General features: G+C 33.1%; 1 protein-coding gene across 1 annotated transcript; it reads left to right on the forward strand.

The window, feature by feature from the left end:
- Nucleotides 1-3,924: 3,924 nt before the first annotated feature.
- LOC131957120 (uncharacterized) lies at nt 3,925-6,809 on the forward strand. Its single transcript, XM_059321826.1, has 4 exons — nt 3,925-4,013; nt 4,651-4,737; nt 5,959-6,292; nt 6,551-6,809. Exons 2-4 carry the CDS (start codon nt 4,666-4,668, stop codon nt 6,727-6,729), a joined length of 585 nt encoding a protein of 194 aa, XP_059177809.1. The 5' UTR covers nt 3,925-4,013; nt 4,651-4,665; the 3' UTR covers nt 6,730-6,809.
- The last annotated feature ends 7,829 nt before the right edge of the window (nt 6,810-14,638 follow it).

Here is a 14,638-nt window from a genome sequence, read left to right on the forward strand (position 1 = left end):
TTTAATCTTGTTATCACCCTTTAAGTTTTAAACCTTTTAGTTATATTTAAATGACTGACTAATCAAATTTTAATAATAATAATAATAATAATAATAATAATAATAATAATAATAATAATAATAATAATAATAATAATAATAATAATAATAATAATAATAATAATAATAATAATAATAATAATAATAATAATAATAATAATAATAATAATAATAATAATAATAATAATAATAATAATAATAATAATAATAATAATAATAATAATAATAATAATAATAATAATAATAATAATAATAATAATAATAATAATAATAATAATAATAATAATAATAATAATAATAATAATAATAATAATAATAATAATAATAATAATAATAATAATAATAATAATAATAATAATAATAATAATAATAATAATAATAATAATAATAATAATAATAATAATAATAATAATAATAATAATAATAATAATAATAATAATAATAATAATAATAATAATAATAATAATAATAATAATAATAATAATAATAATAATAATAATAATAATAATAATAATAATAATAATAATAATAATAATAATAATAATAATAATAATAATAATAATAATAATAATAATAATAATAATAATAATAATAATAATAATAATAATAATAATAATAATAATAATAATAATAATAATAATAATATTAATAATAATAATAATAATAATAATAATAATAATAATAATAATAATAATAATAATAATAATAATAATAATAATAATAATAATAATAATAATAATAATAATAATAATAATAATAATAATAATAATAATAATAATAATAATAATAATAATAATAATAATAATAATAATAATAATAATAATAATAATAATAATAATAATAATAATAATAATAATAATAATAATAATAATAATAATAATAATAATAATAATAATAATAATAATAATAATAATAATAATAATAATAATAATAATAATAATAATAATAATAATAATAATAATAATAATAATAATAATAATAATAATAATAATAATAATAATAATAATAATAATAATATTTTGGATATTCAAAACGTGTAGGAATAGGCCAAACTACAGAACATGATTAGCTGCTTATATCAATGCAAAATTAAAGTATTTGTAAATCACAATATTATCAAAAAGAAATGTATAGGCCTACTATTACATATTGTAAGTTGTACAATAGCATAGATCTAGATTTTTTTTTACATGCTTTTTACAAGCTTTTATTTAACTCACTTCCTCTGTCTATCGATAGTCGTTAATCGTCAGTCTGTTTAGATCGAAACGCCCGAGCGAAATTGCTGGCACTTATAACTGACAGATACAGTTTGTAGATGGTACGTGGGTCAAGACATGAAGACAATGCGACATGACATTAAATTTGACTTAATTGGTTGCCTAATTACTTTTTTTATGAATTAATTAAAATTTTGTCCAACTTAGTAGGCTGTCTCATCAAACCATTCTGCACTATTAGACACGCGTCATCACGTTCATTAAGTGCGCAATGGGTTTTAGTCATGCAACTCTAGTGTAAATAAAACATGTAAAGTAATAAAATTTGTTTTCATAAAAAACGTTTTAATAGCAAGCTTTTATGTAATACTGCACTAAAAAGTAGAAAATATATTATACACTACAATTTAAATAACTATAAAGAAAAGAATGGGTATCTTCCTAAATATTAGTAAATGCATCCAATAGATACTAAAGTGACCCACGCTTCTCTTTATAGTTATTTAAATAGTAGTGTATAATTTATTTTCTCCATTTTTAGTGCATTATTACATAAACGCTTGTTATTAAAACGTTTTTTATGAAATTTTTACTACATAATACTTGGATACATAACAATATAAATTAGCGCCTACAGTTGAATGAAGGATAGGCCTATATGTAAACAATGATTAAAGTAAAGTCTAGTAATTTGGGGTTTGGGTGATGACTAGGTTAAATAAACAGCAACATTTCATAAGTAGGGTTAAAAGGACGGAGGTAAAAATCATCTAAACGACGTTTGAATGGATGGTTTTTAATTTACTAAACACCTTATAACATTACTTAATTAGCCTAATTGTAGTTCCACTGAGAATTTCTTGCAGGCAGTATTTTAAGGGACACTACCCCCCCCCCCTTCAACACACACCTTTCCCCACCCTCCCTACATAGAAAAATAAATATTTCATTTACACGATGCACTTTGTATAGCCAGGCACGAGACAGACACTGGCCCCAGCCCACCCCACTCAGGGAAAAATTATATGGGTCACCTGACAAACTGGAGACCACAGTCCGGTTTGTCCACGAAGTTGGACTTGTTGTCTGAATCCTCCACCATATTCACAATTAAGAACGAAGAAGAAGAAGATTTACACGATTTATACAATTTAGCCAGTGTCCGTCTCCTGTGGAATCTAAGAGCTCTCCACACCCACACGATTTTAAAGTCCCCCAAACCCTAGAGAAAAATTCTGAAAGACGCATTCGTTCTCCGAGAATAAAAGGGCCATAACATATAACTTAGCTATACAGAAGTAACAGCTATTGAATCTTCCATCACTAGCAGTTAGTTGGATTTCAGGGAAGGAGAACCAAGCTGCAGCCGAGGTCTGACAAATGTTCATTTTTTCTAAATCATTATACCTTTATTATAGTCTTATATTAACAGTGTTACATTAGGTACAACAATCCCTATCATTTATACAGCTGGGGGTTAATTAAGCCTATCTGCTTGCTGTTGACCAGGCAAGGGGTCATCCATAAATCACGTCACGCTTTTTTGACACATTTTACCTCCCCCCTCCCCTCCGTCTCACATCGTAACAAAATGCCAGACCCCCCCCCCCTAAAATGATGTCACACCTCAGCCTACAACCTCCTCAAAATTGCAGTTGACTTAAAACATCAAAATTATTCCAAAATCTTGTCTGAACCCTGTCAACATAGTGTATCTTAATCAATTCCCTATTTCAATTTATTAAAAAAGTTTTCTAAAACGCGAAATAACGGCCGAAACTCATTTTTAACATTGCTTTTTTATAATGAAAAGTGTGACGTCACTGGTCTTCAAACCGATAGCCAAAAGCCAGACACTATTTTATTAACCGACACTGTAAATATATACTCTCTCCGCCCCTCCATCCATCCCTTCCTTCCTTCCTTCTTTCTTTCTTTTCGTTCCCTTCCCAATTCCCTTCTCTTTCTTTCCTGTCTAACTTCTTCTTCTTCTTCTTCTTCGTTCTTAATTATTAGTGTTGAAGGGGATCGAGATTTATCTGCCAGTGGGTTTGAACTCGAGACTTTGTTCGAATTTATCAACCATGAGCTTTTTGCCGACTCGACCACGCCTCCAACACAATTAAGCGTTACTTGTCAACTGTTTATGCGCCATTGAGGCCATTGACTCCGATTTCAGCCTGCTTTTCTTTTTGGATTTGCTTCCATAGCCTTTGTCTAACCAAGAACAAACTACAAGGCAGCAGATGTTTAATTTAGGAGTTGTCTCTCCTAGAAGAGTGGCTGTCCCCAGCTAACGAGCCTCATCTGCCCGAGGGTTCGAACTCGAGACTTTTCGGTTTAGCAACCATGAGCTTTACCGACTCGACCACGCCGACCCCCCTCCTCTCTAACTACGTTCGTGTGTCCCAATATCTTGGACATTAACGGGAAAAGATCATGACCTTACATATTCGTAAATTACAGCCGCCTCTCTTTTTATAGATACAGATACCTACACAACACAGTTTCAATACAGCTGTCATTTGATGCGTATTTGTCAACTCACTTTTTTAAATTCGTGAATTTTACACATGTTAAAATTATAAAAAAAATTAAAGAAAAGCACGATCTATCTAGCCACACGATTTCCCGGTTTGGATTTTTTTGCGTGAGAAAAAAAAATCACGATTGTGAGAAATTGTTTTTGTATAAAATAGAGAAAGATATAGTCAGTTTAAAACAAACTACTTGTTCTATCTTGACTCGTGGGCTGTAAGTAAAGTATATTTAAGAAATATTCAATTGAAACTTGGGTTAGTGAGGTATTAGTTAAGTTTCATTTCTCAATATACCTATAGTTACTTTCTCTGTTTTAAAATATTAGCTTAACACTTGAATTAAGGAAATTCTAGTAAAGCTATTCAATACATAATATAGCGACCAGGTTTGTTTTAGTTATTTAAATAGAATTTAGTTTTCATACATTTAAAGAAAATAATTTGTTTACTTTTTAGTGTTTTATTACATAAAAGCTTGTTATTAAAAAAGTTTTTAAACGATTTGAAACTAAGTAGAGATAACAAGTTCTGCTTGATCTTTTTCAAAGTCGTCTGAAAAATGTAGTCACGGACGGCTGCTCTCACGGGGGCGGTGTGGGAGGTGGGGGGGGGGAGTTAAACTTGGAGGATAATAGTCCTTCCCGAGCTATTGATAGTGTTTTAAAGTAAAATATGTTCAGTCTCAGCATTGGTAGTTTCAAATTCATAAATTATAATTTACTGAAAAGTAGAAAATAAAACAACAAAAAAGCAGCGTATGCTACTCGGCGGGTCGGCTCGTTTAAGATAAAAATTGAACAAAACAGAAGTGAGCTCCTCCTAATCGTTCAGCGTTTTGTTGTTACTTCCAGTGCTAAACACACACAATGCTGGCACCTACTGTATTCCTGCTTCTCCTTGTGGGGTCAATCTCAGCACTTCCATCCAACAGACGAGAGGTAAGCTATTGTGTAGGCAAACATATCAATACTAGTCTGTCTGTCTGCCTACCCATATATATATATATATATATATATATATATATATATATATATATATATATATATATATATATATATATATATATATATATATATATATATACATATATGTATCCAGGTGGGTGTTTATTTCATGTGCTTTGTGCTTCTACCCTGCCGACAACTCCAAATGTGACAGACGTGTCATGTCGCGCCCAAATACGACAGGGGTCTGTAACCACCTGCCGTGTATATATTCGTCCACGCCTAGGAATTGATCCGCTAGACTGTGTACACCTCTTTAGGTACTGGCACCCAGTTTCATAAAAAGAATCACTCTTATTACAGTTTCGAGATTACAACACTCACTTGTTGAATAATTACTTTTCTAAGAATAACACGAAAATCATCAAAGCTCCAATGCTAAGAGTGCATACTTCGTATAACTCCGTATTTTACATTCTACTGACACTGTTCTCTCCATTCGATCTGTGTCTACGACAGTTATTCTCACGGTAATCTTGGTGAGCCAACGCGATCGCTGTCCCCACATCAAACCCTACTTGTGTTCGTCGCAACTTTGGCCGCCAAAACCTAGGGTTACCTAGTATTTATCTTCTATCTAAATTCTTCTAAATTTTTCATCTCCGTCTCACATCATCTCCGTCCGTAATCGTTCGCTCGTCTTTTCTGCGCCCGACCGTCTCACATCTCCGTCGTTACACGATCTCTACATATTCCAATGATCACAATCGTTCTCTCGTCCTTTCTGCGCCCGACCGCTCAAGTAGTGCTGCTGATATACACACCCAGACACAAACATCGGACACTTCTTGTTTAGCAAATTCTGTCAAGGATCACACTGTTTCATTACATTTTCATTGCACTAGTCACATGATATTCCCTAGAGAGACTTGTACGATGACTATATTCACGAGGATAGGACGAATACTTCCTCACCCTAGCACATCAAGACCCAGACTGCCCTCAACTTTTCCCCCAGCAACAACGATCATACACTTAGCTGTCACATCCTTGTTCATCGCGTCATTTACTCAACATCTTTACATTCAAAGTTTCCACATACTCTCGTATAAATAAATAAAAAATTATCAAATACCATTCATAAAAACAAACTTATTATATGAAACATTAAAGAAATGTCAACATATATAATGACACAATTCGTTATTTATGTAGGTCTCTGGGGAAGACTGGGGGGCCACCATTACTGTAACTATCAGGGAACAAGCTGCCCTTATACCAGGGGCACAGACAGAAGAAGATATTGCCTCTATCCTTGGCACCGCACTGCAAATTGGCCAGGCCATTTTACCAGTATTGCAAAGTACTGGTATTAGAGCAACTCAAGATGATCTTGCTTCAATACTGTCTACGATTCTTCAAATCGGACAGGCTGTTGTACCAGTAGTACAAGGTCTGGGTATCAGAGGAACCCAAGAAGACTTTGCTTCAATCCTCAACACCATTCTCCAGGTTGGCCAAGCTATTGTTCCAGTAGTTCAAGGTCTTGGTATCAGGGAAGCTGAACAGGATTTCGCTTCAATCCTCAACACCATCCTTCAAATCGGCCAAGCTGTTGTTCCCGTAGTTCAAGGTCTAGGCATAAGAGGAACCCAAGAAGACTTCGCTTCTTTGCTCAACACCATCCTTCAAATAAGCCTAAGTGGTAATGCAGTCATTTTACCTCCAGGTATAAGGCAATCTCATTTTTATGCTCCATTTGATGAACCCATCCCCCAGATTGGCCAAACTAATACTCCACTTCTAGGTATTAGAGAAACCCAAGAAGACTTCGCTTCAATCCTCAACACCATTCTTCAAATTGGCCAAGCTGCCCTTCCAGTCATTACATCAATTGGAAAGAAGGCAACACCTGTAGACTGGGTTTCATACCTCAACAACGTTTTATCAGACGGCTTAGTTGTCGCCCCATTATTGCATCAATAATATCTGCAGCGATTCAAATTTGAAGTCTATTCTTCATGTTCTGCAAGCTCCGGAAATAAAAAGCCTACACAATATTTCAATTCTCTTTACTGAACTATTCTTTTTTTTTTTTTACTTTCTCGTATACGAATTTTGGAGGAAGTATTGTAATCGTGCAAAAAAAAAAATTGTCCATATATATATGTGTGTCTGTGAACATGATAACTTGAGTACCGTTACAGCTAGGTTGATGAAATTTCATATATAAGTATTCTACCAAATTTGTAGTTCTGTATAACGTTTTTTATTGTAGGAAGTACGAAATTCAATACGTTTCCAGGAAAAGGAAAATGATAGTTTTAGAAAGAAATAGTTAAGTTAGTCTAAGATGGAGTAGTAAAATATTATTTTATAAAGCATGAAAATAGATTACATTTATACACAATTACTAACAATACAGTTGAACAAAAATATACACAATCTTTGTAGAAAAATACTAATACATATTACCGCGATGATTTATTATTTGCGAAAGCAACAATCAAATAAACAAGACAACAACCTGCAGAAGAAGCAGCATTACTGTACTATTTCTCTATATCCCATTTCTGAAAGAAGACTACAGTTATTTTGAAATGCTGCAAGCAGTGAAACTAGAACTTTTAATTGTTTTAACTTTAGAGAAACCATTAGTTATGTTTTTTTTTAAAATTGTTGTTTGCAACGAAAAACAAAAAAAACGCAACTGCCATGCTGAATGTCAGGTTTGCTGAGGATGACCGGTTAATAAATTTAGACATGGACGAAACATAGTTTTTCGTCTGAGTAGTATTAATCTGTATATGTATATGTATATGTATATGTATATGTATATGTATATGTATATGTATATGTATATGTATATGTATATGTATATGTATATGTATATGTATATGTATATGTATATGTATATGTATATGTATATGTATATGTATATGTATATGTATATGTATATGTATATGTATATGTATATGTATATGTATATGTATATATATATATATATATATATATATATATATATATATATATATATATATATATATATATCTGTATATATATATAGATATATATATATATATATATATATATATATAAAGCAATGTATGTTTGTGTGTGTGTGTGTGTGTGTCCTTTATGCATTACTACACCTCTCATCACATCGCCGTGAAACTTTGGGAAGTTGTTGAGAATATTCCTGGGGAGGTTTCTGCGAAAAAAAAATATTTCAAATTCGCAGGGGTGGCGCCCTGATAGGGCGCGATTTGTTTTTTTTTTCTATTTACGGTATATAAAACTAAAAGCCGATTGTGGTTTGGCATCGTTCATCCAATAGCCATGAGACTTTGGGGATTCATTATACCACTCTAGGGAAGGGTTCTGTACAAAAATAATTTTTAATTTCGCAAGGGCGGCGCCACGGGAGGGTCCGATTTTTCTCTATTTACGGTATATAAAAATAATAAAAGTGAATTGCAGTGACACCGTTTATCCGATATGCATGAAACTTTGGGGATTTCATTATAAAACTCTAGGGAAGGGTTCTGTAAAAAAATCATTTTTAATTTCGCAAGGGCGGCGCCACGGGAGGTTGCGATTTTTCTCTTAATACGGTATATAAAAATAAAAGTCGATTTTGGTGTGACACCGTTATCCGATAGCCATGAGACTATGGGGGAGTTGATTAGAACAATTCAGGGAAAGGTTCTGTAAAAAAAAAATCCTTTTTTAATTTCGCAAGGGTGGCGCCACGGGAGGCTGAGATTTTTCTCTATATACGGTTTATAAAATTTCGGTTTCACACCGTTCATCCGTGTTCCATGAAACTTTGGGGAGATGATTAGATCACTCAATGGTAGGGTTCTGCAAAAAAAAAAAAATTGTTTAACATTGCAAGGGCGGCGCCCCCCCCCCCGCTGGGGGGGGGGGCGATTTTTATTTCTCTATACACGGTATTTAAAAAATAAAACTCGGATGCGGTTCATCCGAGTGCCATGAAACTTTAGGGAGTAGATGAGAATACTCCCGAGAATATTTCTGCGAAAAAGAAAACATTCCTTGTATAAACATATTTTAATTCGCTGATTTAAACAAATATTAACCCACTTTTTAAATTTGCTTTTGTCCAGGGGGTTTATGTCGCGGGGGGATTTTGTCCAGGGGGTGTATGTCGCGGGGGGTTTTCGTCCAGGGGGTTTATGTCGGGGGGTTTATGTCCAGGTTTTTTTTGACCGGGAGCTAATGCTAAGAGTGCATACTTCGTATAACTCCGTATTTCACATTGTACTGACACTGTTCTCTCCGTTCGATTTATGTCTACGACAGTTATACTCTCGGTAATCTTGGTGAGCCAACGCGGTCGCTATCCCCACATCAAACTCACCTTGTGTTCGTCGCACCCTTTGCCACCAAAGCCAAGGGTAACCTCATATTTATCTTTTATCTAAATTCTTCTAAATTCTTCATCTCCGTCTCACATCATCTCCGTCCTTAATCGTTCGCTCGTCTTTTCTGCGCCCGACCGCTCAAGTACTGCTGCTGATATACCCATCCAGACACAAACATCGGGCACTTCTTGTTTATCAAATTCTGTCAAGGATCACACTGTTTCATTACATTTTCATTGCACTAGTCACATGATATTCCCTAGAGAGACTTATACGATGACTATATTCACGAGGATAGGACGAATACTTCCTCACCCTAGCACATCAAGACGCAGACTGCCCTCAACATTTCCCCCAGCAACAACGATCCTACACTTAGCTGTCACATCCTTGTTCATCGCGTCATTTACTCAACATCTTTACATTCAACTTTTCCAACCCACATACTCTCGTATAAATAAATAAAAAATTATCAAATACCATTCATAAAAACAAACTTATTATATGAAACATTAAAGAAATGTCAACATATATAATGACACAATTCGTTATTTATATAGGTCTCTGGGGAAGACTGGGGGGCCACCATTACTGTAACTATCAGGGAACAAGCTGCCCTTATACCAGGGGTACAGACAGAAGAAGATATTGCCTCTATCCTTGGCACCGCACTGCAAATTGGCCAGGCCATTTTACCAGTATTGCAAAGTACTGGTATTAGAGCAACTCAAGATGATCTTGCTTCAATACTGTCTACGATTCTTCAAATCGGACAGGCTGTTGTACCAGTAGTACAAGGTCTGGGTATCAGAGGAACCCAAGAAGACTTCGCTTCAATCCTCAACACCATCCTCCAAATCGGCCAAGCTGCTCTTCCAGTCATTACATCTCTTGGAAAGAAAGAAACCCAAGAAGACTTTGCTTCAATCCTCAACACCATCCTTCAAATCGGCCAAGCTGCTCTTCCAGTCATTACATCGCTTGGAAAGAAAGAAACGCAAGAAGACTTTGCTTCAATCCTCAACACCATCCTTCAAATCGGCCAAGCTGTTGTTCCAGTAGTTCAAGGTCTTGGTATCAGAGGAACCCAAAAAGACTTGGCTTCAATCATTAAAAACATGCCCCAAAACGGCATATATGTTACGGGTTTGAATGGTGTTGTAACATTCATGCAAACCTCTAACGTTACCCTTCCTATCGTTACCTCTCTTGATATTAGAGAAATCCCAAGAAGACATCGCTTCGATTCTCGACGCCGCCCTTCAAATTGGAGGTGCTATCCTTCCAATTCTCCAAGGCACTGGCATCAGATCAACTCAAGAGAACGATTTTGATTCTTATTCTATTCCTAACACGATTCTTCAGGTTGGTCAAGCTATTATTCCAATAGTTCAAGGACTTGGTATCAGGAAGTAGGATATTTATTTAAACCATTCATTAAACAGGACTGGCAATTCTTCACACTCTTCAATGCATTGGAATGTAAAAACCTTTATATTTTTCCTATTTAATTGTTAATGATTTTATTATTGCATTTATTTATAAAGCTAGAAATATCTTTAAATATATTATTTCACTAACTTTAGAATTTGAATTAAAAATGATGCATTGAAAAGAGTGCCGCTCCTAAATGAAATAATGTCTTTTTTTTGTATACTGATAGTGCAAATAAAGTGGGAATAAAAATAAAGACATATTCATATGTAGAAAAAAACAAATTTAATTATGCAGCCGGAAAAATAATGCCTTTTTTAAAACTTGTATGCAGTAGATAATAAATGCTATAAAAAATATAATAAAACCCGTTTTAATAACAAGCTTTTATGTAAATATATAAAGTAAAGCGTGGGTCCCTTTAGTATCTATTGGATACCTTCACTAATATTTAGGAAGAGACCGACGCTTTTCTTTGTAGTTATTTAAATAGTAGTGTATAATTAATGTTGTACTTTTTAGTGCATAGTTACATAAAAGCTCGTTATTATAACAGTTTTTATAATTTTTTTAGTACTTTACACGTTTTATTTATAATAGAGTTACATGACTAAAAATCATTGCGCACCTTTTGAACGCGATGACGCCCTACTGAACATGATGACGCGTGTCTAATTGTGCGGAGTAGTTGGATAAGACTGCCCACTAATTAGGTCAAAATTTTAATTAATTCATAACAAATTAATTAGGCATCTATAATTAAGCAAAATTTAATGTTATGTTGCATTGTCTTCATGTCTTGACCCATGTACCAACTACAAACCGTATCTGTCAGTTAGAAGTGCCAGTAATTTTGTTCGGGCGTTTCGAACTAGACAGACAGTCTGATGACAGAGACAGTGAGTTAAATAAAAGGTTGTAAACTTTTTTCATAAAAAACGTTTTAATAACAAGCTTTTGTGTAATAATGTATTAAAAAGGAAAAAATAAATTATAGACCACTATTTTAATAAATATAAAGACAAGCGTGAGTCACTTTAGTATCTATTAAATACCTTTATTTAGGAAGAGACCCACGCTTTTTTTATAGCTATTTAAATAGTAGTCTATAATTTATTTTCTCCTTTTTAGTGCATTAGTACATATAAGTTTGTTATTAAAACGTTTTTTACGCACACCTTATGATCGTAATGATGCCCTATTGAACTTGATGACGCGTGTCCAATAGCGCGGAATAGTTTGATGAGACAACCTACTAATTTAGACAACATTTTAATTAATTCATAAAACATTAATCATGCAACCAATTAAGTCAAATTTAAAGTCATGTTGCATTGTCTTCATGTCTTGACCCACGTACCAACTACGAACCGTATCTGTCAGTTAGAAGTGCCTGCAATTTCGCTCGGGCATTTCGATCTAGACAGACAGACGGACGACTGACGATAGACGAAAAGAGTTAATAAAGCTTGTAACAACTGTCATTGGCAAAGAGATTGACGCCTCTCGAAGCTAATAAGAAAATATCATCATTATCAAACAATCTCTAGTAATAAAAGATTCTAGTACGAAAAAGCCAGACAAAATATCAAACAAAAACTTGTGGCATATTTTAAAGCAACTGCCAATAGAGAAAGATATCAAGGCCCGTACATGGTGATGGATCGGACACACGTTAAGAAGAGAATAAGACAATATTGCAAAACTTCATATGGACTGGAATCCCCAGGAAAAAAGAAAAGTGGGCCGGCTAAAGAAAACATGGAAAAGAACGGATGAGGAAGAGGCAAAAACAGCTGAGCTCACATGGGCACAGATTAAGGGAGCAGCCCAAAACCGAGTCGGCTGGAAATGTGTAGTTGCAGCCCTTTGCTATCCATGGGCCACAAAGGAATGATGATGATGATGAGTACGAAAAAAAATACAAATCGAACTACGTCATTAATGGTAGAATTAAAATTGTTAAATTAAAATAAAAAATTACGTCAACCTAACAGAAATAGTACCTAAGAAATCGTGTTTACGTACAAACAGACGGACAGAAATACGGACAGACAGGATTAGGTAGGTGTAAAAAAAACATCTCGTATTTAATTTTTCTCACGATTAAAATATTTCCAAATTTAAAAGCGCGTAATTAGTTAAAATCTTTTTAACTGAGTGTAAACAAAAAAAAAAGCTGAAGACAGCTCATTTGGCTTAAAGTATTTTATTCTTCTATGATGGAACTACTTCATGTCCATGACACGACACTCTCAAAAGATCTTATGTTTAAAGAGTTTACGACCGAATGTCTATCAATAACCTGAACGCCATTCTTCGGACAATACTTGATACTGGTCCCTATTTCATATAAAACGCAGCAGAACAATGATAAATGATAAGGAAGATATTAAATGGCTAATAGTTTGACTGCAATTTCTGTTAATTTTTGTTCTTTGTTATTGATTGCAATGTTGGATGGGATTTCTCCAACACACTTACGTATTTTGTAGCATTTTGGTGCGTTGCGTTGATTCCGACTAGATTTAAACAATTCAAATCAATATATGCATTTTAAAGTTTAACAAATTACACACCAACTTTGTAATATAAATATGAAAAATTCTACAATTATTTGCGAAACCAACAATCAAAGTAAGGCTTTAACCTGGACAAGGACTTCATTTTGAAGAAGGAGTATAAAAATTGTATTATTCGTTTCTAATTTATTAAATTTTTTTTTAACTTTCCAACACTTGTTATTTGCAATGAAACACCTCACCAATATGTTATCTACTTAACTTGAAGGTTTGCTCAGGATTACCGATTATTGATGTTAACATGGACGACAAAAATACTTTTTTTCTTCGTCTTACATTTTAAAAATAAACTGGGAGTGATCTCCCCTAAACTTTTTCGAATATTCTTATATAACTTGGAATATAGATATGATTTTTAATTACTTAAACTTTAAAAAATAGAATAGAATCTCATAGAAAAAAGAATTGCGCACCAAGCGAACACCAAAACAAAATGTGCATAATAGTGCGCAATATTATTAGTACTTTATAAATTTACATGCGTTTTTTGAGAAATCGGAAATAGCGTAAATTAAAACTTTCTGTTAACAGAAATTACTCAAAATTTGACAGAAGGTAGAGAGTTTAATCTTTTACTTACATGTGAAATTTCATTTATCTATCCTAAATAGTACTCAAGTTATAGACTTTTGAAAAATTTAAAGTAGAAAAAGTTCCACTTCCGGTTATCGCGAATCGCTCAAAAGTTGATACGGATCTATGCTTTTGATAAAATACTTATATATGAAATTTCATCAACCTAGCTGTAACGGTACTCAAGTTATTGTGTTTACACACAGACAGACAGACAGACAGACACACACACACACACAGACAGACACACAGAAGATACGGACAAGATTGCAAAATTGTTTTTCCGTATCAGTGAGGTGTAAAACGTCGAGATTTGTAAAAATCTCGATTTTTTTTGTACGATTACAAGACTTTCTCTATACTTCGAATATACGAGAAAGTAAATAAAAGGGTGGGAAAAAGATTAAGATAATCAACATTTTAAAGTTTTTAGATTTATGTAATCAGAAATAGAATGCGAAAATTTTAATAATTGATTTTATTTTACTCCAAGTCTGTATTTAATTACTAATCAGCAACCGACAGTAGGCCTAAAATTGAAATATTTTTAGCAGATTGATAAAAGTATTAAATAATGACAACAAATATTGCTGTAATACTATCTTCGGTAAAAAATATGATTCGTGGCTTTTGATTTTTAATGCTTTTCGGTGTTTGAATGATTAGTTTTATAAATCTATCTGGCGTTGAAAAAACATAATGCTTTAATTTTTACTTTCTCGTATACAAAAATCGTGCACAAAAATCAGATGAAATTTTGACAGTTTTCACCGCTTTACACCTCAGTCGTTCATCACATCCGGAGTATAGAGGACTTATTTTAATCGGGCAAAAATTATAAATCCTGTTATATCAAAATTTTGGCGTTTTATGGGTAATCCAGTCGGAAAAACTGGACTTTGCAATTCTGTCCGTATG

The sequence above is a fragment of the Physella acuta genome, unplaced genomic scaffold, assembly GCF_028476545.2.
Source record: "Physella acuta isolate Inbredline_101_S28 unplaced genomic scaffold, ASM2847654v3 ptg001210l, whole genome shotgun sequence".
In the NCBI taxonomy this organism is placed as follows: Eukaryota; Metazoa; Mollusca; class Gastropoda; family Physidae; genus Physella; species Physella acuta.